This window comes from Vicugna pacos, chromosome 23, assembly GCF_048564905.1.
Source record: "Vicugna pacos chromosome 23, VicPac4, whole genome shotgun sequence".
Taxonomy (NCBI): domain Eukaryota; kingdom Metazoa; phylum Chordata; class Mammalia; order Artiodactyla; family Camelidae; genus Vicugna; species Vicugna pacos.
Genome location: NC_133009.1, coordinates 28,940,280 through 28,964,434, shown reverse-complemented (window position 1 = coordinate 28,964,434; position 24,155 = coordinate 28,940,280). Strand labels below are relative to the sequence as shown.

Below are 24,155 nucleotides of genomic sequence, written 5' to 3'. Positions count from 1 at the left end.
TAGTGGCATTATTAATAGTAATTTTGCAGAATAAATAATTCTAACTAGACTGCTTCCAAGTAAATTTAGTAGGAGGCAAGTAGCATTTAGTATTAATGCGGATATGCTGCTATCTTTAGTAGTAACTTTTGCTGAGACCAGAGTACATATGATCCTTTTCTTGGCATACTGTGGATATGAGATAAAAATATAGAAAAGGATTTTCATATATGTTGCTTGTCACATGTAACTTTAAATGATGTAATTTTTCATGAAACAGTATTTGGAACCAGTTTTAGAACTTCGTGGGTTGTTCCCCCCCCCATCTTCTTCCTGGTCTGGGGAAAAACAAATAGTGGAGATGAAGGTCCTATCTCTTTGCCAAGAAATTCCAGATTACTAAACCCACTGCTGATTTTAATTGAAATTGCTAAAATGACTTTAAGCAGACCAGTGTAATTTTCTAAGTAACACAAAATTTGAGTTGTTTGGCAGACAATTTGCTGAATATGCAGTGAACATGAAAGGTCACAAGTTAGAAGCGATCCTTATTTGGAATTAATTTGATGCCCTCCAAAACAGTGATTCATTTTTGCAGTGGATCTTTGGATCTTTCAGTTTACCATTTACTGGGTTTGCTTCTGTTTAGTTGACCAAGTCAGTTCCAGTAGCTAGTTGTAATCTGCTTCTCACTTTTTTTTTTTTAACTTTTTCTTAAGATTCTGCTAAGAATACATGGGAAAATTTGCTGTGTTTTCTTCAGTAAACTGGCTCCTTTTTTAATCTGGTTGATGGGCACAGGGAAATGAATGTGGAGTGAAAGTAAAGGTCTGTTAGGCTCTCTTCTGTGTGAAGACACCTGGTGATGGGGAAGAGAGTGAAAAATATATAGTGTGGTGTGATGAATCTTAAAAGAAAATATTCAGACATCAAGTGCAGGACTGGATGAGCCCTGTATTGCACTCTTTATCATGCTAGTTTACATCAGTTGTTGATTGTTTTGTCCTGGTCTGTTTCACTAGGCTTTGATTAAAGTTCCCCCTAAAATTGGTGGTAACAAGCAGTTGATCAAATGGCAGTTAACCTCAAAACAGTGTTTACTGAGTTATTTTTGAATGAATGAATGCAACAGTTGTGAATAGCCCAAGACGACATATAAAGAAAGTGTTAAATGCATTATGTATGGGATTAGTATGAATTCAGAAAGACAGTGTAGGATTGAATATTTGGAAAAACTGTTAAAGAGCAGCTAGAACCTGGATGGTGCTAAGAAAGATGGATGGGACCTGGACAATTGGAAAGACAGAGGTTGATCCAGCTGGGATAAAGATACGAAGTGGTGTAAGCATGAATTGTTTAGGGATATTAAGAAGTACTGTCTTTTAGAGGGGGACGCAGTTTGTGTTGGAGAGATGAAACAGGACCTGAAGATAAGTTTGTGTATTATGTTGAGAAGTTTGGACTTGGTGTGTGGGCTAATTGTTGAGTCTTCAGCAGATTGGCATGCTAGAAAGTAGTGTTTTAGGAAGCAATATATGTGAATAAATTATTTGATTTTTGTTGAGAGCTCTTGGAATAATCTTAACTCTGAATTGAAAGTAGCAAGATTTTGAAATATTAAATGTAATGAATATAATTGATACAGTCATAGCTACTCAACGTGTAAATCATTAGCCAATGTATTAAAGCACGTTAGCTAGCATTGAAATTTCAAATCATGTCCTCATTTATAATACAAGATACATTTTAATTGCAGGTTTAGTACCTCAAGACAAACACTTATGTGGATTCCAGATTCTTTTTTTTCCAGGTATTTCATATAATTCTTTAGTACCTTTTTTTTTAATACAGTTGATTATTAAAATGATAAAAATTTTCTTGTCCGTTAAATTAATATTTTTATTTCTTGAATAAAAATACTCTTTTTTAAAAATTTTATTTAATTTTGGGTGGAGGGAGGTAATTAGATTTCTTTGTTTTAATGGAGGTACTGGGGCTTGAACACAGGACCTCGTGCATGCTAAGCACGCAGTCTACCCCTGAGCTATATACCCTAGTAAAAAATCTTAACTCTTAAAATAGAATTTTTAAATTGTTATTTTATGTTGGAGAAAGGATGATTCTTTGTATTGGTCTTTGACATTTGAAAGAATTAGGGCATTTTAATTACACTCAGATTTTGAAAAATAATTGTCTTAATGTTAATGACTTCTAGCTTGCTGAGTGGAAGAATTTCAACACTTCGAGATGAAACTGGTGCTGTGAGTATAATAATGTTGATGTGTATTTCTAAGTTTGATCAAATAATGCTTATAATGCTTGGTCCTTATTATATGGTGACTTTCAGAAGAGAGGAGGGCTATTCTTTTAATAACAACTAAATGAAAGATAGTATATGTACTACAAGTTTTTATTTCTTGTCATGAATAGTGTTTCTATAATTACAGAAGAGAACCTGAAACAGGGAATACTATATATAGCAACTTATGTACGCATGATTAATGGGATTGTAGGATGTAAGCTTACAATTGCCAGTAGAGGAAAGATTTCTTTTAATCAGTAATTGAAACTTTGACAGTAGATAGATGAATGTAAATACTAAAATATTTTGGTTTTGAATTCGAATGGTAAGATGTTGTAGATTAGTAAAGACCTACAATTTTTTATTTTGGAGAATAACCTTGGAAACTAGTGCAGCAATGGTGGAGTACAGGAAGTAAAGAACTATTAAATTTCAGGACAAAAATTAGTTTATACATATAAAAAGCAGTTACAATGTGCACAACAGCAATGTAAATGTTTAGTGCTCACAAAAGCAAACAAGGCTTTCAGTTTGGAGGCAACAGTGACCCAAGGTTATTTTCTGTGGTGAGATGTGCAGATGAAATAAAGCAGTACAAGCAGATATGTCCATGTGAGACTCTAACAAAGACATCATTAATAAGATCTTCACAAATCTGTGATGGTTCTTCAATTTCTGATTGATTATAATAAAGACAAAAGCAAGAATTTATGGAGTCAGAAGAACCTCACTCACCATATATAATTGACTGTCTGACTTAGATAAGCTTTAAATGGTGTTCAGTTTTATGGCTAGAGCTTTTGTAATTGGTTCAAAATAATGTTGGCATACCTTCCTGTAAAAAGTTATCAATTAATGTATTTCGTATTTTTAAAACATTTTATTTTCCCTATATGTATTCTGTAGTGCTGTGTTTGTTACTAAAAAAACTTTTGTTGTTGTTGTCACCCTCCCCCCATCCCACCCCTAGCCCTCGAGGAAATTGAAATAGTGGTATATAAAAGTGTTAATGAGAATAGTATTGTTTTCCAGTTTTGACATCAGTGTGCAGTATTTACTTTTCTTGTCTTTTTTTTAAATTGAAGAACAGTCAGTTACAGTGTGTCGATTTCTGGTGTACAGCACACTGTCCCAGTCATACATACACATATGTCTATTCTTCTACTTTTCTTGATTGCCCCTGCGTGTATTATAAAAGTACGTTGGTGTTTTAATGATTCATATATGAATCACAAGTTATGTTAAGTCACAATCACTGTCACCAATAATTAATGATCAGATGATATAGGCAATATTATTTATGCATAATATTTTCTAAGTATTTATTTGAATTCTGGAATATTTCAGATAAAAATTTTACTTTTGGTATCACTTTCACCAAACATATTAATTAAATAGAAATGGGAAAACTGACTTATCTGATACCATTTATCTTGCGTATTAAAATATTATCAATCTAATAATGGCTTTTCAGGTTAGAAGAGACACCACCACTACTACATTAAATGTACATGGTTATAACTGCATTTCAATTTTTAGAAACATTGAAATTTAAGAGTGGAAGAAAATACAGTATTTAAATAATTTAATATTTGTTCCATAAGTTTTAAAGTTAGAAGTTTAATTTGTAATTTGAAAATGAACTTTGTATTTCTTTATTTACAGATATTTATTGATAGAGATCCAGCAGCATTTGCACCCATTTTAAATTTTCTTCGGACAAAAGAGCTAGACTTAAGGTAAGAAGTGTATCTTTTTAAAGTAAATTTTTATTGATAGGTATGGTTTTAGATACATTTTATGAAGAAAGGGGTTTTTCCCCATCAAGATTATTTTTGTTCCTCAGAAGTAAACTCTCATAGACACAGGCCACCATCACCTCTTCCTTTAGATGACTCTTGACGGCTCCCTAGCCTGTTTCCCTGCCTTCATTCTTACATCCCTTCTATTAATTTTTCACAGTATAGCCAAAATTGTCTTCTGAAAATGTAAATCTGATTTGCTTATTACTCTGCATAAAGCCCTTATTTGATACATTATTGGATTACTGGCTACGGATTTTGTACTTGAGTTGGTTCTTAAGGCTCGTTAACCCAGCCCCTGCTTCATTTCTCTTGCTTCAGCACTTTCAACCCTTTCTGTCCTGGCTTAATCCTGATCACTTTGGTGATCTCCACTGTGTCCACCTGATGTAGGTACCCATAGTTTCTGATACTGCCGCTACTCCAGTGTCTGTCTTCCGTTAGACTTAAATTCTAGAAGGGCAAGCACTATTTACTGTGTATCTTTAGGATCAAGCATTGTGTTTGACGTGTAACAGTACATATTTTTTGTGGGTAAGTGAATGACCATTTAAACTGTTTCTTTCACTTTGCCAGTCTGGATTCCTACCAGGAAAAATTTACATTTTATTCTACTTTTATTTCGTATACTACTAGTGAATGTTCACCAAGGAGCTAGTAATACTTTTACAGATACAGCTTTTAAAATCCTAATTACTTCTTTAGCTGCTTCTTTATAATAATACAATTTTTGGCTTATATTCACTAGAATATGAGCTCCTTGAAGACAAAGATTTGTCTGCTTTGTTCCCTGCTGTATTCCCAGTGTTATCAAAACAACATGTATAGTGACTGCTCAGTAGATACTTGTTGGATGAATAAAAGACTTTGTTGGGGCTTTTTGTTTGTCTGTGTTTTGGCCTGGGGTAGAGGCTGGAAGTATATTACTGTTTACTTCTGGAGTAAAATTATTTTTAGCATTTGGTTAAAGAAGCATGAATTTACTTCTGATTAGTGTCCTTGTGACAAATCCACAACTGGATCAATCACCCATGAAAGGCAAAAGTAGTTTGAATGTCTGGATTTACTACTTTTCTTACAACTTGCTTCTTTATGTTACTTAGGGAAGCCTAGCAAACTTTAATTCTTTAAGTAGTACCTTCCAAAAAAAGATGGGAAGGAATTTTTTAACATACTGTATTCTGCTTCTGTTTTTTGCATGAAATTCTTGTATTGCCCTTATCACACTTTATTTTCATTACCATATTTGTCTGTCTGCCCTCCCCAGAACTGTTATTGGTGTCCTGAGCCACCTTGTAATTAGCCAGTATTACTGTACTGTTAACAAAAGTGGTTTTGAAATAGAATAAGAAAGTTTTAACTGTTCTTATGTTAAACTAGTTAAGAACCAATTTCACAAAGAAAACCAATTTAATATCACAATTGCATGTGTTTATCAAGCCCTTGGAAATATTTTTCTCTCTTTTTTAAGAGTTCTTTTTTTAAAGAGCAGTTTTAGATTTACAGCAAAATTAAGAGGAAGGTACAGAGATTTCTCATAACCCCACACCCCCATTATTAACCTCCATTATTAACATCATTTATCAGAATGATACTTTTTTTTTTTCAATTGATGAACCTACACTGACATCATAATCACCCAAATCAATAGTTTATTTTTGGTTCACTCTTGGTGCTGTGCATTTTGTGGGTTATCACAAATGTATAGTGACATGTATACATCTTTGTAATATTGTACAAAATATTTTCACTGCCATAAAAATCCTCTGTGCTCTGCCTGTTGCTCTCCCCACCCACCACAAACGACTTCTCTCTTTTGCTTTTTCCCCCATAACTTTGGCCTTTTCCAGAATGTCATAGTTGTAATCACACAGTGTGTAGCCTTTTCTTATTTATTTATTTTTGGCGGGGGGGGTGGGGGGGCGCAGTTAAGATTGATTGATCGATTGATTGATTGAACCTAGGACCTCGCGCGTGCTAAGCTTGTGTTTTACCGATTAGCCTTTTCTGATTGTCTTCTTTTACTTAATAATATGCCGTTAAGGTTCCTCCATGTTTATTCATGTCATTTCTTTTTACCACTGATAATGTTCCATTACCTGGACGTACCAATTTACCCATTCACCTACTGAAGAGGATATTTTGATTGTTTCCAAGTTTTGGCAGTTATGAATAAAGCTGCTGTAAACATCTGTGTGCAGGTTTTTGTATGGACATAAGTTTTCAGCACCTTTGGGTAGATACCAAGGAGTGCAGTTGCTGGATCATATGGTAAGAGTTTGTTTAGTTTTGTAAGAAACTTCCAAACTATCTTCCCAAGTAGCTGTATTATTTTGCTTTCTCACTAGCAGTGAATGAGAGTTCTTGTTGCTTCACATCCTTGCCAGCATTTGGTGTTAGGATTCAGGATTTTGGCCATATTAATTGATGTATAGTAGTAATTCGTTTTTTTTTTTAAATCTGCACTAACTTAATGGTATGTGATGTGGAGCATCTTTTCATATGCTTTTGCCACTTGTATATCTTCTTGGATTAAGGTTTTTGGCCCATTTTTTAATTGAGTTGTTTTCTTATTGTTGAATTTTGAATTCTTGGTATATTTTGGATAACAATCCTTTATCAAATGTGTCTTAAACAAATATTTTCTCATTCTGTGGCTTCTCTTCTCATTTTCCTGACATTGTCTTTCATAGAGCAGAAGTTCTTAATTTTAATGAAGTCTAGCTTATCTTTATTCCTCTCATTTTTAAGTCCTTATTTTCTCAAACTCAGTGCTTGCTGTTCCCAAATATGCAAGAATAACTTTTACACTTTTTCCCTCTAACATGTGTTAATTGGCTTTGCAGAAATTAAAAAAAAGCCATACAGATTAGAAGGAAGATATAAAACTGATGACCACAGATGACCTCATTGTCTGTATAGAAAATCCAAAAAAATGGACAAAAAACTCCGGGAACTAATAAGCAATTATAGCAAGGTTGCAGATTGTAAAGTTAATGTATGAAAGTCAATTGCTTTTCGACATACCAATAATGAACAAGAGAAACTTGAAATTAAAAGCACAATACCATTTACATTAATACTGCCTAAAAAGAAATACTGAGGTATAAAATCTAACAAAATATGTATAAGAACTGTATGAAAAAAACTGCAAAACTGATGATTGAAATCAAAGAACTGAAAAAATGGAGAGATAGTCCATATTCATAGATAGGAAGACTCGGTGTTGTTAAGGTACCAGTTCATCCCTTCTTGATCTGATTGAGTGCAGTCCCAGTCAGAATTCTACCAAGTTACTTTATAGATACCAACAGACTGATTCTAAAGTTCACGTGGAAAGGCAAAAGACCCAGAATAGGCAACATTACTGAAGGAGAGCAACAAAGATGGAGAACTGCCACTACCAAACTTCAAGATTTACTATAAAAGTAGAACAGTCAAGACAGTGTGGTACTGATGAAAGAATAGACAAACAGCTCCATGGAATAGAACAGAAAGCCCAGGAATAGACCCCACACATACCGTCAGCTGATCTGTGACAAAGGAGCAAAGGCAGAACAGTGGAGTAACAAATGATGCTGAAACAGCTGGATATCCACATGCAAAAAAACAAAACAAAAAATCAGGGTAGACACAGACCTTCCACCCTTCACAAAAATTAACTCAAAGTAGATCGCAGACCTACATGTAAAGTGCAAATTGTAGAAGATAACGTAGGAGAAAACCTAAACGCAGCTGGGTATGACGATGTCCTTTTAGATACAACCTAACCACAGTGTCGTGTTATATCAGGGTAATTGTTGTCTATTAAGTGTCATCTGTGATCATCAACTTTATACCTTCCCAATCTGTATGCCTGTTACTTCCTTTTCTTGCCTTACTGTGTTAGTAAAGATTTCCAGTAGAATGTTGAAAAGAGTGGTGAGAGGGAACATCCTTGCCTTGTGCTGGATCTTAGTGGAAAAGCTTCATATTTCTCACCATTTAATATGATTCTAGCCATAGGGTTTTGTTTTTGTTTTTTATAGTCTATCAAGTTGAGAAGGTTCGCCTCTGTATCTAGTTTACTAAGAGTTTTTATTATGAGTGGGTGTTGGATTTTGTCACATGCTTTTTTTGCACCTGATGATATGATCCATGTGAGTTTTCTTTTTTACCCTGTTGATGTGGTAGACTGAATTAATTGATTTTAGAATATTGAACCAGCCTTGCATACCTGGGATAAACCCCACTTGTGGTGGTGTGTATTTCTTTTTAATACATTGTTGAATTTGATTTGCTAATATGTTATTGAGAATTTTTGCATGTGTGTTCATGAGAGATACTGGTCTGTAGTTTTCCTGTAATGTCTTATTCTGGTTTCGGTATTAAGGTAGTGTTGGCCTCCTAAAATAAGTTAGGAAGTATTCTCTTTGCTTCTGTCCTCTGAAAGAGATTGTAGAGGATTGGTATAATTTCTTCCTTAATTGTTTGGTAGCATTCACCAGTGAATCCTGGTTATTTTGGAAGGTTATTATTTTGGAAGATTGTTACTGATTCAGTTTTTTGTACATAAAGACTGATTGAGGTTGTCCCTTTTTTTGTATGAGTTTGGCAGGTTGTCTTTAAAGGAATTGGTCCGTTTCATCTAGGTTATCAGAGTTGTGGACATAAAATTGTTCATAGTATTCCTTTATTTATTATCCTTTTAATTTTCATGGTCTCTGTCGTGATGCCCCCTCTCATTTCTGCCCAGGCAATATTTTTAAAGTAAGGAGAGATTATAACTGAAACCTAAAATGAATCGTTTTAAACTGTTAAGCTTCCATTCTTTCACTTCTTATTTTCATACCATATTATCCTCTGAAACATCTTTATCTGGATAATGTTGCCCTTCTTAAGACTGAATACCTCTACCTTCTATTTTGATTTTATTTTTGGTTTTTGATAAGAAGAGAGTCATTAGTCTGAATTTATTTTTCAGTAAATATGTATTGCATAACCATTTTTTTACAAGCACTGTGAGAGGCACTGCATGAGATACACAAACGTAGATCAGAAGTAGGTCATGCTTGCAGGGAGCTTACAGGATAATTGGGGAGGTTAAAATATGAGTAGAAATTGTGATAAAAAGTTAAAAGCAATTAAACCATGGGAATGATTTCTGCTCATGTCTGCCTTATTAGAAACTTCCTGATAACTTACTTGTACTAACCCTGTAAAGCCCTGGTTTCATTTAGTCCCCCGATTCATCTAGGTATGATTAGTTTTTAAGTACGAAATAGTTTTTTGGGGTGCAGTTTTTTACTTAGACTTCTTCAAATGATTAAGGATCTTAGGGAAAAAAGTAAGTTTAAAGCCCTATGACTTTGTTCACATTAAGAACCTAGTACTTTTTCCTTCTGTTTCAGATGATAATCCAAGCTGCCAGTGTTAGAGGATTTACATTAGTCATTTGTTTTTTTGTAGGGGAGTGAGTATTAATGTTCTCAGGCATGAAGCAGAATTTTATGGAATCACTCCATTAGGTATGTATTCTCCTAATATTTCATGTTTATGATATGACCCTTTGAGCACAAAACTTGCCCAAATGAAATGTTTTATATCAGGTCCTAAGTTTTGATGGACTAGTCAGTGCTTGCTTTTTGTGGATTTTCGTAGTAAAAAGATGTTGTCACCTGATTTAACTTAAGTATTTTCCTTTTCTTTCCTTATCCTCTTGAACTAGAGAAAATAAAAGTGGAGTACTGTTTTTCTGTTTGCATGTACTCTTGACAAGTTTGCTTTGAAATGTTTTTAGTAAGAAGGCTTCTCTTATGTGAAGAACTGGAGCGCTCATCCTGTGGCAGTGTTCTTTTCCATGGTTATTTGCCTCCACCAGGTACTTGTGCTTTGTTTACTTACTTTTTTTTTAGAAGTATCTTTATCATTAAGTAAGTACAAATATGTGAATAGGAAAATCTATTTGATTATTGAGTTTCTCATTTATAAATCTACTGAAAGTGGTGAGGACTTTAAACAGAAGGGAAATCATGCTGTACATTAGGGTGGGCTTGTGAGCTAGATCTCTGTGGCAGCTGTTCAGCTCTGCCGGAAACGCTGAAGAAGTGACTGCGCGGGACTGTAACACAGCTTCATTTACATAAACAGCCATTAGGCTGGACCTGGCCATGGCCAGACTTGCCGACCCCTCTGTTAGAGAACCGATGGTCAGTCTCCTTTGTGGGAACCCAGGAGCTTTGCAGAGTTTGGTCAGAGTACAGGACGGAGGAGGGTGAGGCGCAAGTCATTGCTGCTCCACTTCACCTAGGTAGAGGAGTATGGTCTTTTCCTGTGATATGGGAGGCTTCTGAGGAGGATTTCATTTTGAAAAAGGTTCTCCTGTCTAATAAGAGACTCTTGAAACGATAGGGCAGTTCAGCTCTGAAGCAGTTTAAATTAGTACATAGTACCTAACAAGTAGTAACTATTCCATAAATACAAAGAGCAGTGACAGGCTGAATGAGTGAGTGATTGATTCAGCAACCTAGAGCTGGGTAAATCCAGGGTATAATATGGTAAGTCTTAGTCTTGTTTATTATGTATAACATGCTAAAAATCAGAAATTTGTGGGAAGAATTGTATTTAAAAAATTTCATCTTGTTTTTTGGCAATTATTTGCAATAAACTGGTATACTGGAGGATAAATTTCTGCTATAATGAAATTCACATTGTTTTGTTTCTTAGCTACAGTGTGAAATTTTTAATTTTTGGTAGGTGAACTTAGAAATAAATTTATCATCTTTTTTCCTTTGATAGGTATTCCTAGTCGTAAAATAAACAACACAACTAGATCCTCTCCTGATTCTAGGAATGGACTAAATTCTACAGAAGGTGAAGCTCGAGGAAATGGTACCCAGCCTGTTCTCTCTGGACCTGGAGAAGAGACTGTTAGACTAGGTAAGGAAAGGTTACGTTAAAAAAAAATATATATGTTTTTAGTTCTAGATGATAATGAGTAGTTGTTTTTAAAGATGTGATTTTTGCTTTATCTCTCTTTTTAATCTAGATTTAACATTTATATCTTTAAAGCCCTCATTTAGCATATAATTTTTATTTTAAAAGTATGGGATCTTCTGTTTGCGCTAAATCTTTAGAATGGAGATTGGCAGACTTTGTATGTAAAGGGCCAGACAGTGAATGTGTTGGGCTTCGTGGGCCAGAGGGTCTCTGTGGCAGCTGCTCAGTCCTGTCACTGTAGCGCGAAAGCAGCCATGACAGTGTGTGAACAGATGTGCACGGCTGTGTCCAGCAAGCTTTGTTATCAAAAGAGGTAGAGGACTGGAATTGGCCTTTTGGCCAGAGTTTGCCAGTCCCTTCTTTAGAACATAAAGTATTTCTTTTTCTGTTACCAACAGGATTTCCTGTGGATCCACGAAAGGTGCTAATAGTAGCTGGCCATCACAACTGGATTGTAGCTGCGTATGCCCATTTTGCTGTGTGTTACAGGTATTGTATAATTAATAATGATTTGCTTTTGTTTTGCGGGGTAGTTTTCAATAATGGATTTTATATTTATAGATTTAAGAGCTGTTTATTTTAGTCATCAGATTTTTCCCCTTCATATTTTGCCCACTTCTGATTTCCTGATTAGATTTAGTTTGCTTTTCTTTTCACAGCTAATCTGGTAAATATTACTGATAGCCTCAGTATGTCTTAAATATTGCCCACACAGTATGATTGTGATACAGCTAAGATATCATGAAGTTATGCCTTCCAGCCTAGTATTTCCCGCTTCTGAATCATTTCTCTGTTGTCGTAGATGATGAGGCAGGATTTTTCATGTGATCCCTGTGTTTCTTGTCTGTAATGGTTGAATGTCTTGTGCTCTGTAATAGGGGGAGTACAGCTGCCTTGGTTGGTTTTGACTTCCATGTGGTTGGGAGTGAGGGAGTGAAGCAGGACAGTTGTGGACAGAAGTGATGTAGTTTAATATCTATAATGGGCTAGCTTTACACAGAGGTGGCTTGTTTTTTGCTGGTTCTTGCATTCTAAGAAACTAACAGGGAATGAGGAAAGGTGTTGTAGACCAGTGATTTCTTTTTTTAGAGAAAAGGTAAGATTCTCAGTTCAGAACCACTATATGCAGTGAGAAATGATGATGAAAGAGGATGGTGTAGAAGCACAAAAATGGATGGATTAGACTAGTTTAGACCATAATCCTACTGAATTTAATTACTGAAAATTCAAAATATAAATAAATATTTTGTCACCATTGAGTTAAGAAAAAGTAGCCACAATAGATTAAAAATATTTAAAATGTCTTTAATTTTACAGATGTATTTAAAGAATCCCAGATGTTATTAAAAAAAATCTGTTAATGAAAAATTTGCTGTATGTGGTAAAAAAGCCTTTTATATCAGTAATCTCCACTTTGTATTTTTACTGCAGTGAATATTCGGTACACGCTTTGCATTTTGAGAGTGTTCTATGTATTTTTTACGTTATTGAATAGTATGGAAAATATTTTTTGAATGATTTCTTTGGGGATGATTTGTAAGAATCAAGGCTGATTTACAAAAAGGAATTTTTTTTTAGGAGTGTTTTTTTGAACTTACCAACTTACAGGTCAAAATTGAGAAACTTTTAGATTTTACTTTTTTGTTTAAATGTTGTATATATTTTTTTTTGATAAGGGATTCCAGAGGAGTTGAATAACTACTATAATAAGTTATTCAGGTGTAACAGCCTAATTTATGTTATTGTACAGCAGTGCTAAAGATTGCTTCTTGCCTGAAAAAAGACACAGTATTGCACAAAATTTCATTCATTGAGCGACAAATGTAAAAAGGATAAAACTGTTACAGTTTCCATTCTTTGTGTTTGCTTTTGACCAGGACCTTTCTTTGCTTTCACGCAGTGTCACTAATTTCAGAGCAATATGCCCATGCAAAGTGACAGGAAAAGAATTAAGGACATACTAGACTTCCTCATGTACAGTTAAATCATTCAACATAATGCCAATAAAAAGGAAAGGAAAGGAAAATGCTCAAATTACTTTACGAGTGTAATCTTTTCAACAAGTTGTTTTTCCACAGCTTTTTATGTCTGAATTTCAGTGGGGAGGGTATAGCTCAGTGGTAGAGCGCATGCCTAGCATGCACAAGGTCCTGGGTTCAATCCTCAGGACCTCCATTAAAATAAACAAACAAACAAACAAACCTAGTTACTACCCCCCCGAAAAAAGAAAGAAATTAAAAACCTTAAAAAAAATGAAAGAGTAGTGCATTGAGCCTCTGTATATTTTTTACTTATATTCATTAATTTTCTACATTGTTAGGCTTGCCTTTTATATTTCTTTTTGTTGCTGAGTTTACAACATGTTACTTGTGTTAATGAAGAGTATTTGGATTTTTTCCCTTTTGGAGCTTATATTCTATTTTAGATCTTTAATTCATATGGAATTTACATTTTGTATATAATGCGAGATTTAGAAAAGTATTTTTTCTTCCAAGTGGGTAGCTAATTATGTTCTGATTATTTATTACAGAAATCATCCTTCTCATTGAATTTTAAAGCCCCCTATATCTTGCTTTATATATGACTGTAGACTCTCATGTTCTGACATGCTTATTCTCATTCAGTTTGTGGTACAGCTGCCTGTAGTATGTTTCAGAATCTCGTAGGGCGTGTCCTCTTCACTCTGTGTCTCCGATGTCTTAGTGTGGAAGGTGACTGTGTTACTTGCCCAGATGTTCCAGTTCCAGAGGTGGGCCCACTAGGCAGGAGTAAGGAAATGGAGTGCTGAAATATTTAGAGTTTGTTCTGTCTTGTTTCACACATTTAAAATTGTGTATTATATGTATGGAAAATTATAGAGCAAATTTTCAAAGTTTCTTTGTACTTAATTTTAACTTAAAACCAGAAGTAAAGTCACATATTTTATTGAGTTAAATTATGTTATTGTTGTAATCACTCTCAAATATGCTGTCCTGATTCTTTTTCCTTTTTTTGGTATCTCTTTATTTTATAATACTCTCAATTCTCTAGAGAAAAGTAACTAAGAAGTACAATCTTTGTAAAAGATTAGATCATATTTACTTTTATTATTTGTATTCCTAAATGAATGACCACAAGATAAAACTTCACTTTCCTGAACAGTTATGAGCCTAATACATGTCGCTTCCACATAGCAGCATGTTGTCCTCATTCTTGCTTAGTGTTCAGTCTGACAGTCCCTAAGAGCATCTGTATTTCATTTTTCAATGTTTGCCAATTTTTAGACTTGATGAGCTAATTATTTCCATTTATATATTTTAACACATGAATCCCATCTGGTGGCTGAAGTAGGTAATTACAAGTCATACAGTGCCTAGGAAAAAATCCTGTTACGTTTTTCTATGTATTGCTTTTAAGTTTAAGGAAATCATTAGTTCCTGAAATTAATAAAAAGGTTGAATTGCATTTTTTGTGAGTTATAATTGTATTGCTTTAGCATACATTTTTTTAAACAAAAATGAAGTGAAGGTGATTTCATTTAGGTCGTTATGTGACCATTTACGAACACTAAAATTTGATTTTTGTAGTGTGTATGTCAGGTAGTATAGAAAGGAGAACTTACTTTCTTCCTACTTATTAGGCAAAGAGAATCTTTACAATTTTGTTTGCATCAATTGTTTGGTGTAACTTTAGAAAACAGATACTCCGTAGTTAAAGTTCAGGTCATTTATTGTCATGATTGCTTAACTGTATAGGTTTTAAATGTATGAAGGCTTACTATATAATCACACAGAATATATATCTGAAAGACTTAAATTGAGCTAGGATGAAGAAAATTATTAAAAACTTGCAGATATGTTTATCAGAAATTAAATACTAAAGAAAGCATTTTTATTCAGTCAACTGCAAATCTGAATTGTGATAATAAGCTTTTACATATGGAGAATGAATAGGTTCATGAGATTTTTTTTCCTTAAGAATGAAACCTTTAAAATCCAGTCTTAAGAATGATTTCCAAAGCCCCACATTTTATTCACTGGATTGTGCCAAAGTATTGGGAGTATATATCGTTTACCAGATTACTCTCTTACCTTAGTTTGCCTGCATAGAGTATCATCTGAAGTATCAAAGAACAACTGAATTTCAGTTATTATTATTAATAATATTGTTATTAATATGTTAGTATTATATTATTAATAATAACTGAAATTCTGATTTTTGTTGACTATTTCTACCCATAGAAAATAACAGTACTACTCTTTTTGTGTAGAAAAATGAAAGATACTACCTTTTTTTTAAAATTATTAAAGTTTTTGAAAATTTGAAGGACTTTGCTAAATTATTTTTTGGAGAAGTATAGAACTCTAGTGTCTTTTTAAGTGGTTTATATGTATGTAAATATGTAAACATATGAAGTGGCCCCTATATAACTACGAGGTACCTCAGGAATAATCTGGCTTTGCACAGCAAATACATCAACACGATTTTCTATTTAGTAATGTATAGAAGTAGATAAGTGGCTGAGATTAAATTTATTTCGGTACATTCATTTGTCTTCTGTCTGTTTAAAGTGCTGCTGAGTCTAACTTACGTCTGTTCTTACCAGAATCAAAGAATCTTCAGGATGGCAACAAGTGTTTACAAGCCCGTATTTGGACTGGACTATTGAACGAGTAGCTTTAAATGCAAAAGTGGTGGGGGGTCCACATGGAGACAAAGACAAAATGGTTGCCGTTGCCTCGGAGAGCAGCATCATCTTATGGAGTGTCCAGGACGGAGGAAGTGGAAGTGAAATTGGTACGAAAAATCTTGCTTATGATGCATTTTGCTTATATATGTAATATTCCTAAGTTTAAGAGGGGTTGTCCCTAAATATCAGAACTAGCTTGACTAGTTATTGGTTGGCTAGGGCGGCTGCATCCTGTTTCCCGGGTCCAGTAGTTACAAGACTGCTCAGTGTGAGAGGAAGGACCTGGCAAAGGGGAAAGAAACAACTCTGGCTGCTCTGTGAGAGTGTGCTTCTCCTGAGTCCCATTTATGATGGCTACTTCCTCTCCATCTCATTCACACACTGGGCCTGAAGATGGGGTGGAATAACTTTCTTGATCCTCCTTTGTTGCTTCCAGATCAGGAATTCTCAAGCTTTTAAATCTTTACTAAATCTCACTTTACATTCTTAAAAAGACATTCAGGACTATTGAGAGTTTTTGTTTTATATAGGTTGTAACTATTGATATTTACCAAAATAGGAATTAAAACTGAAACTTTAATAAATATTATTAGTTAATTTAAAAATAACAGTGGTAAGCGCATTGTTTGCTAACATGAATACCATTTTTAATGAAGAGTAACTATCTCCAGAAATGTTTGTGGCAAGAGTGGCAGTGGTTTACAATTTTGTCAATCTCTTTAATGTTTTATTCTGATACCTATTTCTGCATTCAGTCTGCTGTGTTTTGTTAGTTTTGTTGAACTATATGAAGAAAATTTGGCTTCACATAGATACGTAGTTGAAGAAAACATATTTTTATGTAGTCTTTTCAGATAATTGTGGGTATTGTTTGCTACTGTCCCCAAATGTTGAAATCATATCGATGAATTTTTCATACTCTGTTAGGTTAGGATCCATAAGCCTGTTTTGTACTTTGAGTGGAGCTTGTGTCCTCACGTACTTTCATAACATCATGCATTGGTCATCTGGAAGGTGTTGGTTTACTCAGTTACACAGATCTTCCAGAGGTTGATACCTTTCATTGCACAATATATATATTAAAAAAAATCACAATCACGCTTATTACTATAACCAGTGCTCACATCTCTGAACTCTAACGTGTTAGGAAGTTGTCACACTCACTGGCAGATAAGTGTTTTCCAAAATTCTAATTTTCACTTGAAACGCTGAATTTGTATCATTGAAATAGCAGGCTCACTTTGTTCACTTTTAGCAAAGTCTACCAATACCCAAATGTGAATTCTCTTATTTTGTTTGTTGTCCTTTCAAATGAAAATGGTGCCCTTTGAAAAGAGCAGCTAGTTTCCTGTCAGCTCCACCTAGTGGGAAGGTGCTTCTCCTTGGCACAGACAAAGTACTTGGTCACACAGAATATTAAGAAGATGAGACTTAGTACAAATTCTCTATCTAGGACATTGTTAAGTTAAACTGGTCTTTTTTTGTTTCTTTGGAAATGTGTAGCAGAGAAGAATTTAATCACTAGCAGTCTAGTGCCACTGCTTTGATTCAGGCTAAGGCACCTGCTGTTTTTACCCAACGTTGCTTTGTACCATCAGTGCAAACGTCAACATAGATGTTCTAGGATAAAGTGTGAGATTCATAAAACACTTCAACACTTTGAACATTTCAACATTCTGTGTGTTTGTGGCCAGATAGTCACATAAAAGATCTAACGATTGGTTGGTGCTGATAACTGGTTGAACAGAAACAAAACACCAGGTCCAGCTGCATCAGTACATTCAATTTGTAAGATAAAAATGCAATCCTGCAGACAAGATACCATCTGTGCCAATCTTTAATTCAAGGACTTACTGTGTCATTGAAAAGTGCCAGTGTTGTGATTTCTTTTACTGACTTTTCGTTTAGCAGGCATTCAGCATCGTCATCTGTTCAAGCTGTCAGTCTCCCAGCGACGGTGTGCACTCACTTAGCCAGTGTAATGCCGCAGCTCCCCCTGTAAGATGGTTCAGTGGCTATTTCATTTCTAGCTTGAGATTCTGTAACAGTTTGTGGCTTTTAAAGAGTTTTTAACATCTTCATTTAAAATACTTCTTTTTCTTTAAACTCTTAATATTTGGTTTCAAAGAACCCACAACTGGGTTCAGAAATGTTCTGTTGCATAGGCACAATAAGACAAGTTATTAGCATCTAGAGTGTTGATGGAAAGATGATTTTTGTTATTTTAAATTTTTATGTGCAGTTTTGCAGTTTCTTTAGAGTCCTCCCTTTGAATTAAGAACTCTGCTATGTCTTACGTATCTTCAACACTGCTGGATTTAGGTGGTGCAGCTGTGTGTTGAATAGGTGAGTTAAATATAGGAGAAATGTATTAAAATTTATTTTAAATTAAAATATTTTAAACCATTTTAGTTAAAATTTAAAAATTTAGAAAGGTTTTCAGAACATTTTAAAAACTAATTTTACAGAATAGCCAAGTGTTCTTACTTCTTGTGTTTCTTTGAAGGCACAAGGAACGCTTTTGCTTTCAGATAATGATAGCAGATATAACTGAAGACAGCTAGTAAAAGCAGAGTGGATATTTAGGGCAAACTAGGTTAATCTTAGGAAACTTAAATAGTTAAGATATACCCAAGCCTAGCACCGTAGACCATTGCAGAAAACGTAACAATGCACGTGCAGATGCCATTGTCTAGTAGGTGGCCACATCACATGTCATGTAGCCTCTGGAAAACTCCTCTGTATGTTCTTGAGAGAATGAGAATTTTTAAAAGGCAAATGATGCTTCAACATTACCACAAAAATCGTCTTGACTTCAGACTTCCAGAAGAATTCTCAGAGACCCACAGGGATTCCCAAACCACACTTTGAGAATCATTGTTCTAGGCCACCTTCCTTCCTTTCTCAGCTGTTGTGTACCCGCTCAGTGCCCAAATTTCAAATCTCACAGCATTTGAAGATGATGCTTGATGTACTCTTCAGCTGCACTCTGGATTACTGTCTGTCATTTCTTTGAAATTTCTAACTCTAATTTTCCAACTCAAAAATTCTTTAACTCCACTGGGATTTTCACTTATTTCCCTTTTATCAGCTGGGATTCTGTCATTACAATCACTCAGCGCAGAGCCTCAATTTTCTTGCATCTCTTCCTTTGCCTTATCAGCCTGGAGAAGCCACATCCCTGGCCAAATCTGTGTTTCCCCTAAATAGCTAAATATGGTTAGGAAAAAGAAAAAAGCCCCAAACAATACAGTAGTATCTTCTCCTCCAGTTTTTGTTCTTTTTTTTGGTTCCTCTTAAAGGAAGAGACGGTAGTTATCTGATCTTGTTTCTATGTCCTCCTCTTCTCCTTTGAAGTTACTCTAATCATGCTTTTGCACCCAACCACTCCATAAACTACTCTTGTTAGTGTTACCCTTGATCTGGACTCTGCCGAATCCTAGGATCCGTTCATAGTCTTTATTAGAGCTATTATTTGATAACATTTGATACAGTTGATTACTCTTTTCCTTTTGAAGACTTTATTCCTTTGGCTTCTAGGACATCTTATTGTCTTGATTTTTATTCTGGCTCTTTATTTCTTCTCAGTTTCTTTTGATAGTACTTTTCTATTTACCTAATTTCAAAATACTGTCATGCCCCATGGCTCAGTCCTTGGACTTTCCTTTATACTTACTGTAAGTGATCTGATACACTCTAATAGCTTTGTGGATGCCTTCTGTGTGCTGATGATGACTTGTATGTTTATATAACCTGATCCCTCCCCTGAATTTCAGAATTTTATATGTATGTCGGGGGTCTCCAAGGATCCCGATATTCAGTGTTTTGCTAGTAGGACTTGTAGCACATAGAGGTACTTAGAACTGTGATTTATCACAGCCAAAGCATGCAAAGCAAAATGGACAAGTGGAAAGACAGGGGGTGAGGCTCAATGGAAACCAGGTACAAGCTTTCTCTTCCAGTGGTGTCTCATAGGACATGCTTAATTCCTCCAGCAATGAATTGTGACAATACTTGTGAGATGTCTACCAGGGAAGCTCGTTAGAGGCTTGGTTATTCCTGGAGGCTAGTCACATAAGTACTCTCTGTCCAGCCCATACCAAGATTGCAGATTCCCAAAAAGAAAGCAGGTGTTCAGCATAAACCCCATTGTTTACACATGCAGTTTAGACTTTCTGTCGGCATAGATTAGATTTCTTTTGTCTGGAATGAATGGAATTATGTACTGTATGTTCCTTTGTGTCTGGCTTCTTTCATTCAACATAATGCTTTTGAGATTCATCCATGTTGTTGAGTGTATCAGTGGTACATCCCTTTTCGTTGCTGAGTAGTATTCCATTAAGTTGATATGCCAGTGTTTGTTTATCCATTTGTCTATTGATGGACATTTGATTTGTTTCCAATTTGGAGATATTATGAATAAATCTAGTGTGAACATTTAAGTAGAAATCTTTCTGTGGACATATTTTTTAAGTGAATATGTAGGAGTAGAATTTCTGGAACACATGAAAAGTGTGTAGAAGTGTGTGCTTAACGTTATGAGAAACTGCCCAACTGTTTTCCAAAGTGGTTATACCATTTTACACTTCTGCTAGCAAGGTATGAGAGTTCTGGTTGCTCTACATCCTTAAAGACACTTCTTTATTATCAGTCTTAATTTGAGCCATTCTGGTGGATGTGCAATGATTTTAACGTTTTAATTGCATTTCCCTAATGACTAATAGTATTGAGCATCTTTTCACCTGTGTATTGACCATATGTATTATTTTTTTTGAGAAGTGCCTTTTTAAATCATTGCCCTCTTTTTATGAGGTTGTCATCCTATTATTGATTTGTAATAGTTCTGTACATATATTAGATTAGTGTTTTGCAACCAGGGATAATGTTGTCTCCTAGGGGACATGTGGAAGTGTCTGGAGACATTTTTGGTTGGCACAACTGAGGGAGGACTCCTCTCTTTCTCCCCTCCCCCATCCCCTCCCCCGCTTTCCCTCCCCTGTAATCCCTCCCTAATTCTCTCCTCCTCTTTTCCTCTTTCTGAGACTCAGTTTCCTCGTAGACCACTTCATGTTGGCCTAGAGCCCACTGAAGCACTATTTTGAAGCACTGTTTTTTCTTTTCCAATTTCTTTTCTCCCCGTTCTTCAGTTTAGATCAGTATCTTTACTGCCTTTTGCCCTTTTGCTGTGGTATTCAATCTGCATTTAAGCCCATCTGGTAAGTTTTTTACTTGAGATACTGGACTTTTCACCTCTAAGTTGGCCTTTTTTGATTCTATTTTAGTTTTGTTTCTCTGCAGAGACTTCTTGTCTATTCACTCATTCTGTCCTATTTTTATTAAATCCAGCATATTCATTATGGCTGTTTTATTCGTTTTTGCCTGGTAATTCCAAAATCTGCATCATCTCATTTACTTTGAGTTGTGTTTTCCTGCTTCTTCACGTGTCTAGGAAGTTGTGATTCTGTGTTGGGCGTGTGCATGATCCATTATATGGGGGTATAGATTGACAGCATTGTCTGCCTTTAAAAGATACGAAATTTGTTCTGACAGACAATTAAATTAACTAGAGGATCTTGATCCTGCTGGGCTTGTTTTATTTTATTTTATTTTTTGCTCTGTTAAGGGTCGCTAGCCTCTCTCAGCTTTATTTTTTATTTTAGGGCATGGCTCTTAGCCAAAGGTGTGGTCATTATTTCTGAAGTGTTGCCTTTTTGGAGTCTTAACTGAATGTCTGAAGAGTGTAGGGCTCTTCACTTTGCCTGAGCTAGAGCTACTCACGTATGACCTCTGATATCTCCACTCAGCTCCCAGTCCTATAGCAACCTGTCTTTTTTTTTTATTCCTTGGGGATTCTCTCCCAGCCCAAGTGCAGTCTGGCCTCAGCCAAGGCATAAGGAAACCCCTATACAATTATTTTTTTAATTGAAGTATAGTCAGTTACAATGTGTCAGTTTCTGCTGTACAGCATAATGTCCCAGTCATGCATATATCTACACATATATTTGTTTTTATATTCCTTTTTATTAAAGGTTATTACAAGAGATTGAATATAGTTCCCTGTACTATACAGATGAAACTTTTTAAAATCTATTTTTATATATTGTGGTTAACCTTTCTTTGCAAATCCCTCTCAGATTTATCCCTCCCCACCTCCTTCCCCCCAGTAACCATAAGATTGTTTACTATGTCTGTGAATCTGTTTCTCTTTTGTAGATGAGTTCATTAGTGTCCTTTCTCTTTTCTCTCTCTCTCTGTTTTTTTAGATTCCACATGAGTGATATCATATGGTATTTTTCTTTCACTTTCCAGCTTACTTCACTTAGAATGACAATCTCCAGGTCCATCCATATTGCTGCAAATGGCATTATTTTATTCTTTTTTATGGCCAAGTAGTATTCCATTGTATAAATATACAACTTCTTTATCCAGTCATCTGTCACTGGACATTTAGGTTGCTTCCATGTCTTGGCTATTGTATATAGTGCTGCTGTGAACATTGGGGTGCTTGTATCTTTTTGAGTTATATTTTTCTCTGGGTGTATGCCCAAGAGTGGGATACTTTATCATATGGTAAGTCTATTTTTAGTTTGTTGAGGAATCTCTGTACTGTTTTCCACAGTGGCTGCACCAAACTACATTCCCACCAGCAGTGTAGGAGGGTTCCCTTTTCTTCACACCCTCTCCAGCATTTATTATTGGTGGATAAATGCTTTTTAGTGATGGCCATTCAGACTGTTGTGAAGTGATACCTCACTGTAGTTTCAGTTTGCATTTCTCTGATAATTATCAATATTGAGTATTCTTTCATGTGCCTGTTGGCCATCTGTAAATAAACTCAAAATGGCTTAAAGACTTAACTACAAAACAAGACACTATAAACCTCCTAGAAGAAAACATAGGCGAAACATTCTCTGACACAAGTCTTGGCATGTTCTTCTAGGGCAGTCTACCCAGGCAATGGAAATGAAAGCAAATGTAAATAAGTGAGACCTGGTTTAACGTACATGCTCTTGCCCAGCGAAGGAAACCGTAAGGAAAACAAAATGACAACCTATGGAACGGGAGACAATATTTGCAAATGATGTGACTGACAAGGGTTTAATTTCCAGAATGTATAAACAGCTCATACAACTTAGAAACAAAAAAAACCAAAAATGGGCAGAAGACCTAAACAAGCAATTCTCCACTGAAGACATACAAATGGCCAATAGGCTCATAAAAAAATGCTCAATACCCCTATACAAATTTTGTGCCATTCCCTCTCCTACCCCGTTGCACTTCCCTTCTTTCTTATACCTTGTTAATAAATTCTGGCTGAGTCAACAGCCCTGATCTCCGCTTTCTCAGCAGAGGAACCATCACTTGGTTCCTTGTGGTCAGGAGCGCTTCCACAGAAAGCCAGTGTGGTTGTGGGGCTTCTCGTCTGTATTTCCCATCTTACATGGGCTCCACTGCCTGTTATCCAGTGCCTAAAAACACTTACTTCATGTATTTTGGCCAATTTCTTGTTACCATTATTTATAGTGAGGAATAGTCTGATGCCATTTATTCGATCATGACTGGCAGTGAAAGTCCTCCCTAACTTTAGAAAAAAACTTTAAAATTTTGGAATTATAGTATAGTGGTAATTATACAGAAATCAATCATGATTTTTTTTTTTAATTGCCACTTGTAACATACCAATACGTGAAGGAGACTTTATGCCTTGCCCTTTTTTCAAAGGCTAATGTGGTGGGTAGCTATATTATGAGTTAGCACACAGTAATTTGCTCCTTCCTTGTAAAAGAAATCATTTGTTGGTACAAATATTCTTCAGAACTTGACAGCACCATCCAAAGAAAATTGTTAGGGCTGATGTATACTTGATAGAGCGTCCCCAGGGCTGAACTCCCTTGTTACAACTTACATAAGACAGCGCCTCTGGACTGCTGCTGTAAGCAATGTTCTCCCAAAATGGTCCCTTCAGACAAGAACTTGTCATTCCTTATGCTGGTATCTTCCTTGTGGATAGTGGTCAGGATTGTTGAGTCTAAGCAGGAGTGACACTTTAAATTTCATGAGATCATTTGGTATGTCTTCCTTGATTTGCCAGAATCTCATTCTTATCTCAAGTAATCAGTGTTTTCTGGTTTTCCTGTTTTTATTTCTATTTTTCATACAGCCCATAGTGCTCAGTATAGCCCGAGATAACTGAGTTATCTTCACTTCTTCTGAAAAATTGTCTAATCAAAATTAAAGTACTAATACATTGGGATCCCTAAAACTGCGTGTGAAATGATTACTCTGCTTCAAAGTAGCAAGTTTATTTCTCAACCAGTTCTGGTCAGAGCTTTGCTTCTGTGTCTGTTGTGTTTTATTTTGCTCTGGTTTTTTTGATTGGCAGGTTGGGCTGAGGTGGTCTGTGTATGTATATAAATATATATTT

The 24,155-nt window shown here is 35.3% G+C and overlaps 1 protein-coding gene and 1 long non-coding RNA gene across 3 annotated transcripts in view; one reads left to right on the top strand and one right to left on the bottom strand.

The window, feature by feature from the left end:
• Nucleotides 1–24,155, bottom strand: part of LOC140688774 (uncharacterized) — a 457,687-nt gene that overhangs the window by 403,107 nt on the left and 30,425 nt on the right. The window lies entirely within an intron of this gene.
• KCTD3 (potassium channel tetramerization domain containing 3) overlaps nucleotides 1–24,155 on the top strand; it is a 51,967-nt gene that overhangs the window by 3,030 nt on the left and 24,782 nt on the right. For both annotated transcript variants that reach the window (XM_072948737.1, XM_072948736.1), the window contains exons 2-9: nucleotides 1,736–1,789; nucleotides 2,195–2,240; nucleotides 3,947–4,020; nucleotides 9,532–9,590; nucleotides 9,863–9,943; nucleotides 10,861–11,001; nucleotides 11,460–11,550; nucleotides 15,647–15,837. In XM_072948737.1, the coding sequence (XP_072804838.1) occupies nucleotides 1,736–1,789; nucleotides 2,195–2,240; nucleotides 3,947–4,020; nucleotides 9,532–9,590; nucleotides 9,863–9,943; nucleotides 10,861–11,001; nucleotides 11,460–11,550; nucleotides 15,647–15,837 (737 nt within the window). The remainder of the gene's footprint in view (nucleotides 1–1,735; nucleotides 1,790–2,194; nucleotides 2,241–3,946; nucleotides 4,021–9,531; nucleotides 9,591–9,862; nucleotides 9,944–10,860; nucleotides 11,002–11,459; nucleotides 11,551–15,646; nucleotides 15,838–24,155) is intronic.